We start from the raw sequence: 18,463 nt of genomic DNA on the forward strand, positions 1-18,463 counted from the left end.
AACCGCGCTCCTCACAGGTTTCTCTTCCTAGGCTTTTAGGGTTGGTCTGCCTCCCGGGAACGGAGGGAGGAGGGCAGGAGCCCCCAGCCCAGCTTTGCCACACTTGAAACCGTCTGAGAATGACCAGGTCTTCACCTCCTTGGGTGAAGTCAGGGCCAAACCCTGAGGCTCCCGTTAGAAGGCCGCGGGGTGAGCGGGACACAGCCCCGGGCTCCGAGACGGACCTCTACCCGTTAGAGCCCTGTGCGCTTGGGCACCAAGCGGCCCCTCGGGATCCCGCGAGCTGGGTTCCAGCTCGCGGCCTGCCTGTGCCCCGCCCCCTCCCCCCGAGGCGCGGAGGGAGCGCGGAGCCGGGCGCTCACCACCATGTTGTTGATAGACACCCAGCAGTCGTCGGGGAAGTCCTGCAGCATGGGCACCAGGAACTGCAGGCAGCCGTCCCAGTGGCAGAGCAGCAGCATCATGCCGATGAGGTTCACTATGCGCACCACGGCGCTCGCCAGGTCGTAGGTCATGTGGAAGATCTGCAGGCAGAGGGAAGGAAGCTGGCCTAGGTGGGCGGCTGGCCGGGAGAGGGCGTGGCCCCTGCGGCTGCTGGCGGGCACTGCCCCCGGGGACTGGGCAGAGCAGCCGGCCTGTTGCAGGTGCAGGTGCAGGCGGGGGCCAGGGTGGGGAGGTGGCAGGAAGGTGGCCTGGAAGAGGCACAGAGCAAGCCGTGGTGGGGCCCCAGAGGGACGCCTCCTGGGATTCATGCAGCTGGGGGTTCTGCCCCGGGGAAGCCCAGCCCTCTGGGCGGGACACCTGAAGGGAGGGCACCCGGAGGCCCCCGCAGCCCCAGAGTGGGCAGAGAAGCTGCCTCATCAGCTTGCCTAGGCCATGAAGACGACAGGGAGAAGAGCCAGCCAGCTTGAGGCTCCTCAGGGGACCACGGTCTATCGTCACGCTAGGGCCACGGTGTTTCCCCAGCGGCAGTGGGCTCTGCTTAAGGCAGCCACGGAACCGAAGGGGAAGCAGCATGGATGGACACAGGGGCTCCCAGTTCACACAGACCTTGATCCCAGGCCCACTTCTACCCAATCCCCAGCTGTGAGACCTTGAGCAAGCCCCTGAACCTCTCTGATTATGTTTCCTCATCTGGAAAATGGCAATAAAAATTCTTACCCGAGTGGACTGTCAAGGGGATTAAATTATACATATAAAGTGCTCGCTACTATAGAAATGTTCCACAAATTGTGAACCATTATTAATTGATGGGTTGTTAATAATTAATCTTCATGATTAGTTAATGTGTAGTGGTAGTCATACTCTCCTGTATTGCCTAATAAAGTACAGCCACTGCAACCCCAGTCTAGCACCACCCATGCACCCCCACTCCTGTGGCTCCTAGTGGGAGGCTGAAGCCTGGCGGGGCAGGGCCAGGGTGGGCACATCCCAGCATCCCTGCCCCTCCAGCCCCGCCCTCCTCCCAGAGCTGCTGCTTGGTCTGGTATCACGGGGATCCCCATGCTGACGGGACAATGAAGGGACAGAGAGCTGGAAGGAAGTCTAGAGGGAGGTCTCTAGAAGCTCTGGGCTTGCCCCTGGCCTGGAAGACTCTGGGGGTGGGATGGGGTAGACTTTGGTGGCTGGTGGCGGGATATGCTGATACTAGTGACTTGGTTTCCCCTTCTGAAATGCGGGCTTAGTTTGGGGCTAGGTTCTGAAAAGCCAAACATGAATACTACTTGTCGATCACCCCCAGGGGCGCGCCCACCTGCGGCCCCCTTACTAACACTACTCGGCATGTTCCAGCAGAAAGGCGATGGAGTCTTTTCAGGATGAAGCAGACCCTGGAAAGGTTCATGAAGGATGGCGCTCCATCACCCCCACAGCCCCCATGACAGAGGGACAGTAACACCACATCTGAGTGTGGGCCCGTGGGCCCACAGCCATCGTCCCATTTAAACTCACAACAAGCCTTTGCTGAAAATATTCATAATCCATTTTCCACCAAGGCTCGGAGAAGCAAAGGCTCTGGCCACTGTCATGGTGGCAGTGGGAGAGGCACGTCCGAGCCCAGGGCTGCCTGCAGATTATCAGACTGGCCCAGTGAGGGAAGGACAGTTTTCAGGAGTTCTGTCTTGCAGATGGAACAACTCAAACCCAACGTGGCTGAGCGATGTGGCTGGATTCACACGGCCAGGGGACCCAGGGCCAGCCCAAACTCCCAGCATCTCGCCTCCATAAGCCCCGTGCTCTAAGCGTGCCGGCTCCCCGCCGAAATGCTGCGTCCGTGTAAGGGCCGTGGGGCACGAGAGACCAGGCAGGGCAGTACGGGCCCCAGGCCGCGTCTAGGAGGCCGAGCATGCCCGAGCATGACAGCAGTGCCTCCGTCCGTCCGTCCGTCCGTCCGTCCACAGCCGGCCTTGCCCTGGGGCCTGGATCCCAAGCCCGGGAAGCTCCTCAGCCTCTCCCCACCATCCCCAGCAGCTCCTGAGTACCAGCACCCCAGCTGCGGCTCTGAGGGGAGATCTCACTTCTGGCTGCTCACTGCTTAGGTGGACATCATAGCTCTATGACCTTGGGCAAGTCACCAACCTTTCCAACTCTCGGTTGACCAGGAGGCCACCAGCTCCCCAGACTCAAAGGATAGGAAAGGCAAGTGACGTGGGGCCATCCAGTCTCAGAGATGGCCAGCCCTCACGTCCCACCACATCTCAGCCTCCCCTCGGCTAAGACAAGCTAGACAGCTGCCCCCCATTTCTCGAGGTTGCCGGAGAAATTAAACTGGCTAAGATAGTCCTCTGGGCCCCGAAAACACCATGGGTGGGGTCGTTGTTATGAAGCTCCTTCATTTCCCAGCTGCTATGGACTGAATGTTTGTGTCCCCCCAAATTCATACGTTGAAGCCCAAACCCCCACGGTGATGGCATTAGGAGTTGGGGCCTTTAGGAGGTGATAAGGTCATGAGGGGTGGAGCCCCCATGAATGGGGTCCGTGCCCGAAGAAGAGACACGGAGGAGGATCTTTCTCTGCCATGTGAGGACAGAGCAAGAAGGTGGCCATCCACAAAGGAGGACGAGGGCCTCAGGCAGAAGCCAACCATTCCGGCACCCCGCTTTGTCCTCCCAGCCTCCAGAACTGCGAGAAATAAACGTTTGTTGTTTAAGCCCCCAGGTCTGCCGTATTCTGTTCGAACAGCCCAAGCTGGACAGTGCTTACAGTGTCTATGATAGAGAGTACTATGCACTATGCCACTCTACAGTATACAGTATATTACAGTACTAGAGCTTCAGGTAGCCGCAGACCCCTTTCAGAAGGCGTCCCAGCCTGGGACAGCTCACGGAGACCGCCCCTCTGCATGAATCACTCCGCGCCTTAGAAACAGAGGTATCCAGGTTGGTATATTTTTATGCAATACCTGCTTCTCTTTGGGTATCGCCTATGTTTTTTGTTCCTTCGTAGCTCATCTTCCTCCAGGATCAGGTCCTTCTCTAGTTTTGCCTTTATCGTGACCTCAGCAATGAATGGGGCAGAGCATGTGGTAGGGTCTCAGGAACTGTGAAGTGCTTCGTGACAGAGATAAAGGGGAAGGTGACGATGACCGGGATGGGGATGATGGCGGTGATGCGGATCAGGGCCGCCACAAGTGTACATGGTGGCATTTGGAAAAGGCCCCACTCTAGGCAGGTGCAGCCGATGGGGACTCTGCCTCTGCCTTCGTGGGAAGAAAAAGGTGACTCTTCCTACAGGTGGGCACAGACTCACGCGTCCTGCAGAGCGTGGTGGTGGTGATGGTGCCCGGAGCTGGCCTGAAGAAGCAGGCGGATGCTGGAAGGGGGCCCGGTGGAGGTGGGGAGGGGTGGGAGGGTGGGAGTTTTTGGTGGTCGGGAGGGGTACTGTGGCTGGCAAAGCCAAAGGCACTGATATGGTGAAATACGAGCTTCCTGCCAAGAGCCGGTCAGGGCGGGGGGCACATCCATCCAGGCTCGGAGGTACCCCAGGTGGTGAGGACATGCACCCCAGTCCAAACACTATGGCACACAGGTATGCTTGCTGAGAGTAAGGCTGGTCGTTGCCGGGAGAGACAGCTGAACACTTGTGTGTCCCCGCTGTGGGCTGGGGCCATAGGCCGCCTGCAAGTCAGCTGCACTGCACAAATATTTATCTTGCTCTTTATACCTCATTAAAAGCCCCTTTTATGATGTTGGTTCTGACTGTGGGAGTTGAGTACCTTCATTTCCAGCCCCGCAAGGCTTGCTGGGCGGGCAGCCTGGGCGCCTTGCTCTCTGTGCCCCGCATGGCCCTCAGGGGAGGGGGGGGGCTCTGCAGCTTCCCGGCCACAGTGCAGACAGAGTGACATGTTTTCCACCTCGGCCAAGCACCTTCTCTTCTCTGAGCCTCTTTCCTCATCTGTGTAATGGGTCAATAACTGCCAGCTCCCAGGGATGTCTTGGGGATCAGGAGAGATGATGTCCACAGCTGATATACAGTAGGTACTCAATGCATGTTGGTTCCTTTCCTTCCCTCTCTTCCCCAGCCTTCGAACAAAGAGTTCTTTTCTCAGGCCTGGGGAGAGACCAGAAACTGGAGTTTCCGCTGAGGCCTCTTCTTGGGGCCGGGTTGAGTTCCCTCCCAGGGAGACTCGTTTTCTCCCCAGGAAAAAAGAACAACTTCTCCCTGTGTCTCAGGGACCAGTGACCACACTGGGGTCAGCAATCCCAGGCCTGAGAGGATGGCTGATGCACGTGTGTCCTGGGGACTGCCTGGAGGTGGCCAAACCGAGGGTCACCCTGGATCCCTTTCTGGGGCCTACAGAGAGCGCCGAGCCCTACCCCTAGGACCACTCCTCGATTCTGAAAGAGATAGAAAAATCGAGGCCCGTGGGGGAGGAGACTCATCAGGAAGCTCGGCCGCGGCCCAGCCTCCTGCCTCCAGGCTTCCTGCCATGGCTCCTGGCTGCTGAGAGAAAGAGGATGCTGGGATAGGTCGCTGGGGTGCTGGGCCTGCAGGGGAACATCGGGGGTGGGGGGGATGGACCACTGTTTCTAACAATAGCCTCTGTGCCTGTAACAAGCTCACACCTCAGAGGGAGGGAAGTGGCTTGGCTGGGAGAGGCTGGGGAGGAGGATGCTGACCTAGATCGCCTGGGATGGAGGCAGAGGCTGACGTCCTCTGAGAGGGTGGCTTACACCTGCCGAGACCCTCCACCTCCCCTGACTCCCAACACCTGCTAGTAACACTTGCGGACTCTCTGACAGGGGCGCTGCACTGGGCCGGGCGAGGCAGCTGAAGCCTGGGGGTTGGCAGTCTGGCCTCTCCACAGCTTCTCCGGGGGCCTCGGGCAAGCTGCTGCTTCTTCACAGCTGGCTGACCTTCTAGCCCCCACCCAGGGCCACGACAGTGTCCTCAGGGTCAGCTCACATCATCCTTGCCAGGGGATGCTGGTGTGGGGACCAAGCCCCAACCCCCTAGAACATCAGAGGCCACCTGACAGTCGGGAAAACTGAGGCCCCCAAGGGGAAGAGATTCATACAGGGAGTTAGAGGAGGAGAGACAGCAGGGTTTTCTCTACTGAATACCTCTCTTCCCTTGTCCCCTGTAGACCTGGGACTTCCAGGGTGTCCCTGCTCTTTGCCTCCAGGCCAAGCTGAGGCAAGAAGCCCCAGGGCTAGGGCAGGCTGTGGAGGATGTGAAGAAAGGGTACCTGGGGCCAGTTGGGAAAGCCCAGTCCCATCCCAGGGTCCAGTGGGAGCCCTTGGCTGGGCGGTGTGCCCAAAGAAGTCAACTCAAAGCAATTTCCTCCCCAGCTGGTAGGCCAGATAAGGGTGTGTGTGGAGGGGGTGGGAGTCATCTCTTTGGTCTCCTGGGATCTGCCTTCCTGCCCAGGAGACTGAGTACCCATGTTCAGTTCAGAGCCCTGACCTGAGGCCTCCTGGGGCCTCTGTCTACCCCAGGGAAGGGCCAGGGTGAGAGCCTGCCTGACCAGTTCTGGGTAGCCCAGAGGGTAGCCAGGCCAGAGAGGCATGGGGACAGAAGCTCTGGACTGAGCTCCCAGGATGTGTGGTGCAGGGACAGTAACAGAAGCACTTAGTTTCTATTCCAGGGCTCACTCTGCAGGGCCACGGGCAAGTGTGCCAAATTCTTCCCAAACACTATGGCCCCAGGGACCAGGCATCAGGAAGCAGCAAGGGTTGTGCCCAGGGGGCAGGGGTCTGGAGACTTGAAGCAATGCCGGAAAAGGAGAAGAGTGGCTACTTGTCTGCTTTTAGTGATAGTCTAGCTGCAAGTTCAAGACAAATAGAAGGCTAGGGGGGTCTTCGGGACTGAGGGAGCCAACATGGTCCGGAAGTCTGCCCGGAGGTCTCTAGGGTCCACCCTCCGGACCGTGGTATTTCTACTTGGGACAGAAAACAAGAGACAAGCCTGTGAGGGCGCTCCAGGAAATCTGCCTCTGTTCTTCCTCTGCAGCCGCTCAGAGGGGCCCCAGCCCCCCAGCCCTACCCCAACATTCTCCGTGGCTGGATGTCCCAAAGGTACCTCAAACCCAACCCATCACATAGAACTCCTTACCCCACCCCTCGACTTGCTCGGCTGCCCGCCTTCCCAATCTCAGCTGGGAGTCGTCCCTAACAGAGGGACAGACGACAGAATCAAAGTCATCCTGCTTTCAGGCCACCTAAGAATGCAGGAACCCAGAGTCAGGAGGCCCAGTTCCAACATCCTACCACTGGGCCTGCTGGACCTTCTGACCCTATTCCTCACGGACAAACAGGAATTATCAATCCCGCCTGCTTTACCTTGACGCTAGGTGTGAGGAGCCAATAAAATAAAGGGTAAAAAATATTTGGGGGTGCCCGGGTGGTGCAGCCAGTTAAGCATCTGACTCTTGGTTTCGGCTCAGGTCGTGATCTCAGGGTCATGAGATCAAGCCCCACATCAGGCTCTGCACTCAGCGTGGAGTCTGCTTGAGATTCTCTCTGAGAGGATTCTGCCCCTCCTGCTTGTGCTCTCTCTTTCTCTCAAATAAATAAATAAATCTTTCAGCAAAAAAAAGTATTTGAGAAAAGTAACCCGCCCCCCAGAGGTATAGAGGGTTACTCAGACAAATGACCGAGGAAGGGCATTTATCAAACCACTCACCAGGCTTCCTGCTAAGTGTCTTATAAACATCATCTTATATAAACATCATCTCACAACAATCCAGTGAGGATGATACCCACTCTACAGATAAGAGACTGAGGCTCAGGGAGGCAAGGTGGCACCCAGGTCACAGAGCGAGGCAGTGTGGAGCCAGGATTTTAATTGGGATCTCACATGTGTATCCTAGCTCAAGTCCCCGGGGCTTCCATTGCACCAGGCAGGGACCCCTCATTGTTGCGAGTCCAGAGACCTAACTGGGCTCTGCTCCAGCTCCACCAGGGGCCTGCCACCCACATGACCTTGGGCAAGTCATGGCCCCTCTTCTGTCAGCAGGAATAGCGCAAATTCTCCTAGGCAGAGAATTTCCGCCAGGGAGTGATGCTGCCGGGCTGGCGTAGGCACTTCTGCAGCGCAGGTCTTCATGATACCCCGACCTCAATCTGCCAGCGCCCTGACCATCAGCCGTGTGCGCCACTGCTGGGGCCCAGGCTGCCGCTGGGGTGGGGTGGGGGCTTGGTGTCCTGAGCATGGGAACTTCCGTCCAACCAGCCAAGCAGAGGGGTCCTGGGGACCAGAAGACTGGCAGTGAGCCGTGGCAAGAAATGCGCCTCTGCAGAAGCTTCCCCGGGCTCCGGCCCGCTCTGGACCCCGACGGGGGTGGCCTCACAGAGCACACCTACCCCCCACGTTGGCACCTGCAGGCCAGCCTGCCTGCCACCGCGGCCGAAAGGCGTTAAGTTGGACAGTGGCAGACAGAGACAGAAGCGCTCGCACGGTCACCTGCCTTTTTCCGAACTGCAGCTCACAGTCCTCCTCTCTTCTTCCCACAGATGACAGCATTCAGCCCATGGCTGAGTTAGGTTTGTTCAGAACAGTGTTGGCCCACCCAGTTCTTTTACAATTTTTTATTTAGTTTCTGGAGCCAGTGTTCTGCCCACAGCCCCTAGGATCCCTTTACAGTTCGTGCGCACAACTCCAGGCTCCTCGGATGCTTTTCACTCCCTACGGCTAGCCCCTGGGGCTCTTTGTCAGAGACCCGCCCCAGGCTGCTGGAAGCTGCTTTGCCTGCTAGCACCGAGGGCAGGGAGTGCCCTGAACCGGGGACTGCCATGCAAGGGGATCTAAAAATTCCAACTCTTTGCCCGAGGTGTGAGGTACACTGTCCCCAGAGCTCCCCACGGCACTTTGCTTGGTGTCACCCTTATTTGGCTTCCTTCCTTCCATCCCCTGTCCCTCTTCCCCATTCCCTTACCATATTATTCCTGGAAACACTGCCCACCTCAGCCCCACTGGGGAAAAAAAGCTACTTTCATGCAAATCACCTCAGGGTCTGCTCTGGAAGAACCCCCAGGACACCTGAGATAGTTGCCAACAAAATTGGCACAAAAACCCATATTTCTGCTTCTCATGATCAATCTGTAGATCTCGCAACCTGGGCCTATTCTCACTTGGCAACAAGTGGTTACAGTGGAGTAGAGGCAGACGGAAGATGTATTCTTCAGTTTTCCCCAGTCCACCACACTCCCTACTGCCTCCCACTGGCCCTTTTCACCCATTCACATTCCCTGCCTGGCCCCTCAAGGCTCATGAGTTTGCTTTCCAAACAATATAGTCCAGTGGTTAACAGTGTAGGCTCTCAGTCCAGGTTCACCAATTACTGATTCTGTGACCTCATATAAATCCCTTTATGTCTCTTGGTTTCCTTATGTAAAAAATGAGTATCGCAGTTGTTAGAGACTTACATGGGATACTGACTGTAAAGTGATTTTCATAGTGTCTAGCACCTAAGAAGTCAAGAAATTACTACCATTTGTCCTCTTGGAGAAGATCTGCCTGCTACCATCTGACAGCCCAAATCCAACAATCTGAGATTACCTGTTGGCCCCTCACTCCCCCTGTGGGGAAAAATACCCCTTCCCCCAAGAGGTTTGGGTCTGGCCACTCACCTCTTCCCACTGGTGAATATATCGAATGAGGCGGGAGAGACGCAACAGGCGCAGGAGGCTGAGGATCTTGGTAAAGCGGACGATGCGCAAGGCCCGGGCGGTCTTGTAGACCTCTGAGTCAATGCGTGTCTCTACGATGAGGAAAATGTAGTCCACAGGGATAGAGGAGATGAAATCCACCACAAACCAGCTTTTGAGGTACTTCATCTTAATCCGCTGTGGGTCCAGGATGATCTCGGTGTTGTCCTCCACCACGATCCCTGTGCGGAAGTTGAGGACCAAGTCGATGAGGAAGAATGTATCCGACACCACATTGAAGATGATCCAGGGTGTGGTGTTCTCATCCTTGAAGAAGGTGATGCCCACGGGAATGATGATTAGGTTTCCGACCATCAGCAGCAGCATGGTCAGGTCCCAGTAAAATCTGCCCAGAGACACAGGGGTCAGTCGCCAGGAGGACAGAGGGAATGAGTTACAGACTATGACAGAAAACTCCAAGGGAGAGCAGGTGTGGAAGAGGGAAGTCTTGGGAGGTTCTGAGTCACTGCGTGAGATAGGCACCTGGGTACCATGGGCAAAATATGGAGATTGGCACCGAAAGGCTCTCTTTTCCCTAAGGATACCCTCTGCCTGTCCCTCTGTCTGCTCCCCAGTGACAAGCCTCCCACTCCCATCCACACTCCCCAGCAGGAGTCAGGCTGAAATGCAAACCAAACATGATGTCCAGAGAGAAGTGTGAAGCTGTTTTAGCAGCAGGAGTAGTTCGCCCGACAACACCCCAGGCTCAGGCCAAGCTGCTCCATCCTCCCTGAGGGTCAGCTATGGCCTGAGACAGGCTGGCGGGCAGACGTGCTACAGACTGTGACCAGAGAGCAGGGGAGGTCCAGATACACGGCGGGTACCTGGGTGGCAGGAGGCCTGGGATCCAGCCCCAGCTCTGTCACTGACATGCTATGTGATGTCAAGCAGGTTCCCTCCCTGCTCTGGGCCTCAGTTTCCTCACTGTGCAATAAGGGGTGGAGCCTAAACACTCCGTCCCATAATTGTGATCTGGCCCTCACCCACACTGGCTTTCTGGGGTCCCCCTTTAGTCTATCCCCTATAGTCAGAAAATGCCTGACCATCTCTCTCCCCCAGAGGTTTGCATTCCAACACAGGGTTGGGGAAGGACAGTGAAATCTTCAAGGGCAGGAAGTGTTAATGAGGGGATTTCAGGCACTTGTGAGGTGTCACTCAATGCAATGGAGTGAGATCAGTGGGGGCTTACAGTATCATTTCTCCTAAGGTGTCAAAGCAACTGCAAGTGCTTCCTGAGGGAGGTGGGAAGGGCCCCTCAGGGCGAAGCCACCTGGCCTAGCAGGGGCCCCTCTGGAGTGTGCAAGACAGCACAGGCAGGCACAGACCCCATGTCTAGAAGGTATGACCAATCAATACCAGGGACCCTGCCTGAGTACCAGCCACCCCGGGGCTGGCCCCAAGATCTAAAACCTGCACTGCACAGCTATTTCCTTCTGCTATTAATTTAAACAGTTACACAATGACAGATAAAGGTATTAAGTCAGGCAGAAATAAGCATGTTCTCTCCCAAGAGAAATAACCTTTCAGCCATCTTTAATTCTTGACTATAAGAAAGCTAGGAGGGAGGAAAGAGAAAAAAAGACAAGCTTCCCTCGAGTCTTTGTAGGGTCTTGTTCCAAAACCAAAGTGTTCCTGCCAGAAGAGTTCCAGGTTTGAAAAATAAATATTACTTCACAGCAAATTGCTTTCTTTGCCAGATTCAAAATGGCGCTATGAGTCAAAGAGAACAGGATCTGTCTCACTGAAGGTGGATGAGACAGCTGTCCCACACCACACAACTCAGGGAAGGGCAGCTTCTGGAAGGGCAGCTTTGGACAGCTCCTTTGAAAGCCAAGCCATTCAGGGCCTCAAGACAGGACCCAAGTCAGAGCCTCTCAGGCTAAAACCTTCTCATTCTCAGGCTGGTGCTAAGAGGTCAACTTCAGCTCCTTTCCTGCCCTACAACCCACCACCCTTTCTCCAGCCCGAATCCCCCTATGCCATCTGGGAGAACCCAACCTAAGACCCAAGAACCCACCCTAGCCATCACACCCACCACACGGAAGACAGCACATCTTGCTAATGACGTGTGAGCCCCAGGAGAATGGTTTCGGCTTCTATGGGATGTTCCTGAGCTGTGTACACTCTCTACGCAGCCTCATGCACATCATTCAAAGACAGCTGCAGACACACATTTGAAGCCACAAACAGGTATCCCCATTCACACAGAGTGTGCAAACACCCCTATATACACATGGTCACCATTCCCTTTCCCTTCATCTCTTGGGAAAAAAAAAAAAAAAAACAAAACTGGCATTGAGAGGCTACTGAGGGCCCCATGGCCCTCCGTACATAAAGCTAATAATACACCCAGGCTAGAGGAGTTTCTAAAATTAACAGAGCGGGAGCAAGGCGGCTGGGAATGCTGACTTGGGCAGGCCTGCCACTCCAGCGGGTTTCTACACTTTCCCCAGCTCTAGTTCTCTCAATTACAGACCAAATTTGAGACAGTAATTAACAGGAGAATGTTTGCATTTAGTGGTCTTCATAAAACCAAATTACACGAGGCAAAAACAACCATTTCCTGGCATTCTGACTAATTATTTCAATCGTGAGTTTCCAGATGCTAAGGGATATTTCTGGTGCCTGATCCAGGCTGGGGTCGGAATGCTGGAGAATTCCTCCCCACAAACCACTATCCTGCAGCATCACAGAGCTACCCAAAAGGCAGCATAATGTGGTGGGAAGAGAGGCTTTCAGAGCCAGCCATCCTGGGTTCAACTCTTGGTTCCATCATTTATTAGCAAGTCACTTAATCTCTCCATGCCTCAGTTTCCTTGTCTGTTCACTGAGAATAATAATGGTACCTAACTCAGAGTTATAAGAATGACATGAATTGATATTTGCAAAATGCTCTGACTTATACCTATCTGTATTACTAAATGAGTCAGTAAGAAACTCAAGTCAACAAATTCACAGGAAAGAGACGAGGGAGGAAGATGAAATCTTCCAGGGAGGAGTCAAAGCAAAGCATCTACTGGGGCTGGGGGTGGAAGGGAGCTTATAATGGTTCTGGGAGAGTCCAGTGGTGAAGTCAAGGACCACAACATTCTGTGAACAGTCAGGCAACAGAACCAGTCTACCTTGGCAGACAGATGCTCTGACCTCAGGGAGCTCATGGTTCAGTCAGAATACAAGGCTTAGACAGAAGACAAGTTGGGCAATGATGGAAGAAACCGTCCCAGGCAGCAGCCCAGGCATGGCTCCCAGTGGCCCAGAAGGGTGAGGCCAGAAAGTGCTCCTGGAGGACCTGGGCTTTGGGAGCTGCCCTTGGCCTTGGAGACTACCTCCCCTTACTTTTGCAAGCAGGTTGCACAGATTCCCAAAAGCAGGGCCAGTTGAGAGCGGGGAGAGAGAAGGGAAGGGGAGGCGTTCAGCACCACGGACAGCTCCTGGCACCTCCCAGCCCTGTTCTGCTCGTCTGGCCAGGGGAAGTTGGCAACAGCCTCCCCACTGCATCTTCAGTTCCGGGGCCCCTCTTCTCGCCAAGCCCAGTGATCAGAAGCATCTCAAATGATTCCTTAATGTCCTGGGCTTTTTTAGGGGGCTCCTTGGTGACTGAATTCATAAAGACTCCAAAACATTTCACATGTATCAAGCACTTAACTTTGTGTTTCCCATGCATTATTTCATTTAATCCTCACACCAGCACGGAGTTGGCTGCTAACATCTGTATTTTGCAGATGATGACACTGAGACTCAGAGAGAAGTATCTACCCAACATCACACAGCTAGTGAGGGACAGAACGAGATTCCGAGAGGTCTGGGGGGACTTGAGAACCTGACTGCTTAGGATTTTAGGCACCTCAGTGGGATGCACGGAGGGAGACCAGCCTTCCTGGCACCTCTGCGTCACACGGGGAGGTAGCCTATCACAGCGGGTGTAGACAAGAGAGGAGAGAGAAATGGGGCCAGATGGTGACTACCCTTATAGTGGTGAGCACTGAATAATGTATAGAATTGTTGAATCACTATGAAATCACACCTGAAAGTGATATAACATTGTATGTCACCTCTACTTCAATAATAAAATTTTAAAAAGAGAGAGAGAAGAGAGAGTTGTGAAGAGGTTTGGAGGGGACCCATCCTCCTGATGCCAGAGCCTTCTGGTGTACTTCCTGGGTGGGGGAAGTAGCACAACTTTCAAATATTAAAAGCATCCTGGTCATCCTGGTCAATCGGGCACAGTTGTGCTATCCTGTAAGAAGGGTCTGTGGAGGAGGGAACAGTAACATTTCCACAACCTCAAGCTGGATGCCCCATATTCCCCCAGCACCTCACTGCCCCTAGAATCATTCATGGCTAGCTCCCACAATCCAGGGTATGCATCCGTGGTAGTGGGTGGCAAGCCCTGTCAGGGAAGCGAGGGACAGCCAGACTCAGACATGCTGGAGTTGGCACATGCCTGAATTAGAGGCCTTGTTCTCTCCAAAGCCAGATGACCCGCCCCTGTCCCAGTGTTCTCTAAGCTAAAGGGAAGACACCTCACCCCAGTTTTAGCCCCAGGACCCCAGGCCTGTCCTCCCTTAATCCTGGACCTCTCTTCCTGCCTGGCCATCCAAGCAGGCAGGTGGCCTCTCAGCCAGTGGGCGTGGCCTACAGGGCAGCTTTGGAGGAGAAGGTCTCGTGTGCAGAAGAAACGGGGGATGGCAAAAAGCCAACCAGCCCTTTTACACGGACACCTGGAACATTCCATGGTTTGGTCTGATAGGAAGGTTATGGCTGAGGGAGCTCAAGGGAGCTGAGGAAAGAGAAGATAGGAGGCTCCTGACCCTGAACTCAGAGACTCAAGGACCAGACCAAGGGCACTCTCCTTCCCCAGAGGCTGAAGAGGAGTGAAGGGTAATAAAATGGGGGCAGGAGAAGTGGAAGTCAGAAGAGGGATGGCCTCCTTCACCCTTGTCTTGTCCACACACACCCATGCTTGCCTTTGAGCACATATGTTCACACACACACACACACACACACACACACACACCCCATTAATACAGTTTTGTACACTCTCATCTATGCACTCCTGCTAATTTTTGCTCCCATACACACACGCATATTTTCTTGCACACCTGCTTGCACACATTTTGACACAAATGACATCCACTGGGAATCCTGCCAGCTGGAAGAGAGGGTCGGGTTTTGGCCCATTACATTTTTTCCATCCTTTAGGATTCATCTGAAGTGCTACTTCTTCCAGGCCTCTCCAACCCCTCACGGATGGACCTGGGCCCAGCCTGAGCCCTGGCTTTGGACATCCCAGAACGCTGTGGCTCCCTGAAGGCAGGGGCCTTGTCCCAGACATGGCTGTGCTCCTGCATGCTGAACTGCAGGCCAGAGTCCTCACGATTCCTCCCAGGGGAGTGGCACACCCAGGGCCCCACCATTTACCCCTTCCCTCTTTGTAGACACCTCTCCTAGCACCAGACCTGCATTCCCACCTGCCACCCGGAGGGCCTGCTGGCTCCTACACCCAAGTCCAAGGCTGAACACAGCATCTTCTTCCTCAGAGCTGAATGGCACACTCAGCATTTCAATCACCTGGGCTCAAAACCTCAAAGCTATCTTCAGCTGCTTTCTCTTTCCTGCAGGCCCCACATGCAATGACAAGTCTTGTCTCCCATCTTTTTTTTTTTTTTTTTTTTTAAGTAGGTTCCACACCCAGCGTGAATGAAGCCCAGTGCAGGGCCCGAATTCATGACCCTAAAATCAAGACCTGAGTTGAGATCAAGAGTTGGGACACTTAGCCGACTGAGTCACCCAGACACCCCTTGTCTAGCATCTTCTAGGATGGCTTCTGAATCTGTCCTTGACTGCTTTGTCCTAGATCAGTTCCTCACTGCTCCTCGCCTGGACCCTTGCCCCCGCTGCCTACCTGTCTCTAGCCCCCAAGTTCTTTCCTTCCAACTCACATGATCTCTGGGTTATCTTTCCAAATTTTATGATTTCGTCACCCCTTGCTTGAGCCTTCTTGGCAGATTCCCCATGACTACAGAAGAAAGTTCAAGCTCCAAGGTCTGGCATCCCCTGTGCCCCACTTCCCTGTTCTCCCTCCTGCTTCCTTCACAGTAACCACTAGACACCCAACCCCTGGCTCTATCTCCGTCCACATTCTGGCTCCTCCTCCTGAGAATGGCCCCTGCCTCCTGAACCCCCATCTTGTGAATTCCCATCCCTCACCCAAGACCCATCCAAGACCTCCTCCCCCGGGAAGTTGGCCTAACCATGCTGTGTGTCTGGGAGTGGCTGTCTCATCCTGCCCTTCCGTCGGGCACCACCTAGCTCTCCTCTCAGGCTCCCAACAAGTCATGGAAACCAGGAACCCAAGAATCCTGGTGTCTGAGACAGCGATGGGAGCGGGGAGTTCCCCCTGGGTTCCCGAGCCAGCCCTTGGTTTTCCATGCCCAGCACAGACAACTGCCCCAGGTGACAGCGAAGACAATGAGACAAGAGGAGGATGGCAGCCAATGTTTTTTGGACCCTTACGACATGCCAGGCACTGATCGGTGTACCTTATATGGATTATCTCATTTAATCCTCATAAAATCCCTGTGAGGGAGATACTATGATTGCGCCTATTTTACAGATGAGGAGACTGAGGCACAAGAAGCTGAGAAATTTGCTATATATGGTGGATCAAGAATTAAGCCCAAATAGCCTGCCCCCAGAGTCCTACTTTTCCCTTACGCAAGCTTCAGCTGAATCCTGAGGACGTCACTCTCCTAAACCCCAGGCACCTCTGAGTCGGGGGTGGGGTCAGCATCCCCCTGCCCCCCATGCTGGGGTCACTTCCTGTCTGTGCTAGGAAGGTTTACAGGATCCTTTGAGCATCCTGTCATTTTCTGGCCATCCTGCCAGCAGCCATCTGCCGCTGTTCCATCTCGGGGACCCTGATCGTGTTAGCACTTGGTTCACAGCCTTCGATTCCTCTCCAAACCCTGCCATCATCCTGGGAGACCTCCACTCCATGTATCAACCCCAAACACGCAGCCCCTCAGTGGCTTGGTGCCCTGACTCTACTGACGGCACATCATCACCCACTCCTGCAGCGGGGGAGGGACCATGTCACCCTCTGCAGTGGCTCCATCTCTCACCGCAACCTCCTTTCCCTCCAGCTCTCTTAGCCGGTCCTGCTGAGTCTATTCTGTAGTGTCTGTCCCAGGAACCTTGAGTCACAGAACCCTCCTGCCTCCTCCCCTCCCCTGAGACACAAGGGTCCAGCCCTTCTACCTCGCTCACCCGGTCCTTCTGGCACCCTCTTCACAAGATCACGCCCTGGATCACGGCCATCATTCACCCTTTGCATGTTTCCTGGGGACTGTGCAAAAAATCCCACCACCTCAGACCCATTCTGCTAAATATGTAGGCGCCTTAGCTCCCGTGCCTCAATTTCCTCATCTGGGTTTCCATACTCAACTGGCGCTCACCCCCACCCACCCCACCTTCCAGGAGACCCTTTCCCCACCAATTTTCCTCCAGCAGCCACTTCCAAGTATCTTCTCTCTCCTCAAAGCTCTAAAACCACTCTTCTACCCCACTCTCAGCAGATAACACCACTTTCTCGTTCACAGACAAAAGAGAAGCCACCAGAAGGTCCCCTTCCTCTTTCTGCCACCAGACTGCGACCCCTGCTTGCCTCTCCCTCACCCCTTCCCCCTCCTCCAGTCACAAAAGCATCAGCAACCCCTCCACCTGCCTCTTGATACAAGTCCCCTCTGCCTCCCCAGGGACCCTGACCCATAGGTTACCCCCTCTTGTATCTTCAGTCTCCCTCCCCAAGCATCATTTCCCATCAGCTCATTCTTTTAAGCTCCCTACGTTTAAAAAATAAAACGAAACCATTCCCGAGTCCCGAATCCCTCTGCCTGATGTCTTCGCCCAGAGAGAAGCTTCCTGGGAGAGGCGTCACGGTGCCAGCTCGCTCCACTTCCATTGCCTCTCCCCACACTCCTGCCGACCCCTCAGCAACTGCACAGTCCTCGGTGTGCTTTGTGGTCTGTTCCTGGCTGACCCTCAGCAGCACCTGACACCACAGGCCACTCTGAGACCCTGGGTTTCCTCCCTTCTCTCTGCCTCTCTTTCCTTCCCCTGGAGGGGCTCCTCTTCCCCTGCGTGACCTTTAAGTGTGTTTGTTCCTTTGGGCCCTGGCCTCTTCTCTCTCTCCACACTCTCCCTGGGTGACCTCGCCAGCTGCCAAGGCCTCCATGATTCTGCTGGCTTTCAAACCAGACCTCTCAAGCTCCACACCCATGTGTTCACTTGCCGACTACACCTTTACACCTGGATGCCCCTGTCATTCTTGGCACATCCAGATAACTAAGCAGCTTCCTCCCAAATTCTTGTGCTCCCAGCATGGGTTCCTCTAGCCATCGAAATGCTCCATCTAGAAACCGGGGAGTTAGTCTCTATCTCGCTCACCTACCAACACCCAGCCAGTGGGACTGAGTCTCCTAGCACACCCCACGGCCTACCCCGTGGCTTCCTACCTGAGCCCCTGGCCCTTCCAGGACCTGCATACTTCGGGGGCCCACATGGGCTCCGCATCCTCCCGGCAATCCACTCTCCACACTTTGCCAAGCCCAGCGTCCTTCTGTGTTCCCAGCTAAACCCAGTCCCACTGTCATCCCCAGGCCCTTCTGAATCTGGACTCTGCCTCCTTCCCACATCTTGTCACTCTTCCTCCCCCCAACGCTCTGCTCCAGACATACCAGCAGCTTTCCATGCCCAAAGGTACCACACTTCCTGTCCTCTGGGCTTGCCTACACACCAGCGTCTGCCTGGGACTCTCCTCACCATCCCTGCCCAGCCCAAGTCCCTCATCTCAGAGGAGGCGTCATTTCTTTGTATCCTAAGAAATCTGGTTAGGTGCCCCTTATATGCGTTGCCCTAGCATAGTATTTATCACACTATGACGAAATTGTGTTTGATTTGTGTGTTTATATCTTGTGGCCTACACGACTCTCTGAACTTGGCACTGGGCCTTTTACGTGGTGGGTCCTAATACATGTGTGAATGGGTGGGTGAATGAATGCATGCACGCCTTAGGACGCAAAGCTGAGTGACAGGTGGCCCAGCAGAAGCCGTACGAAATGGCAGCTCACTGAGACCCACAAGGCGTTCATAAGCCTCGATGATCTGGGTGGAACGTGTCCTGTCCAAACCCCCAAGACCCCAAGACTCCCAGAAACATCCATCAGAGAGTGAAATGCTGAAACCCATGGTGGAAAATTCACAGAGAAGGAAGGGCAGAGCCCGCGGGGGGGGGGGGGGGGGGGGGGGGGGGGGGG

The 18,463-nt window shown here is 54.8% G+C and overlaps 1 protein-coding gene across 1 annotated transcript in view; it reads right to left on the reverse strand.

Annotated features, from left to right (window-relative positions):
- The window catches only part of HCN4 (hyperpolarization activated cyclic nucleotide gated potassium channel 4), a 41,357-nt gene that overhangs the window by 7,321 nt on the left and 15,573 nt on the right, over window positions 1-18,463 (reverse strand). The window contains exons 2-3 of the mRNA XM_021694006.2: window positions 9,069-9,492; window positions 363-524 (exon numbers count right to left, since the gene is read on the reverse strand). Coding sequence (XP_021549681.1) covers window positions 363-524; window positions 9,069-9,492 — 586 coding nt within the window. The remainder of the gene's footprint in view (window positions 1-362; window positions 525-9,068; window positions 9,493-18,463) is intronic.

The sequence above is a fragment of the Neomonachus schauinslandi genome, chromosome 9 (assembly GCF_002201575.2).
Source record: "Neomonachus schauinslandi chromosome 9, ASM220157v2, whole genome shotgun sequence".
Lineage (NCBI taxonomy): Eukaryota > Metazoa > Chordata > Mammalia > Carnivora > Phocidae > Neomonachus > Neomonachus schauinslandi.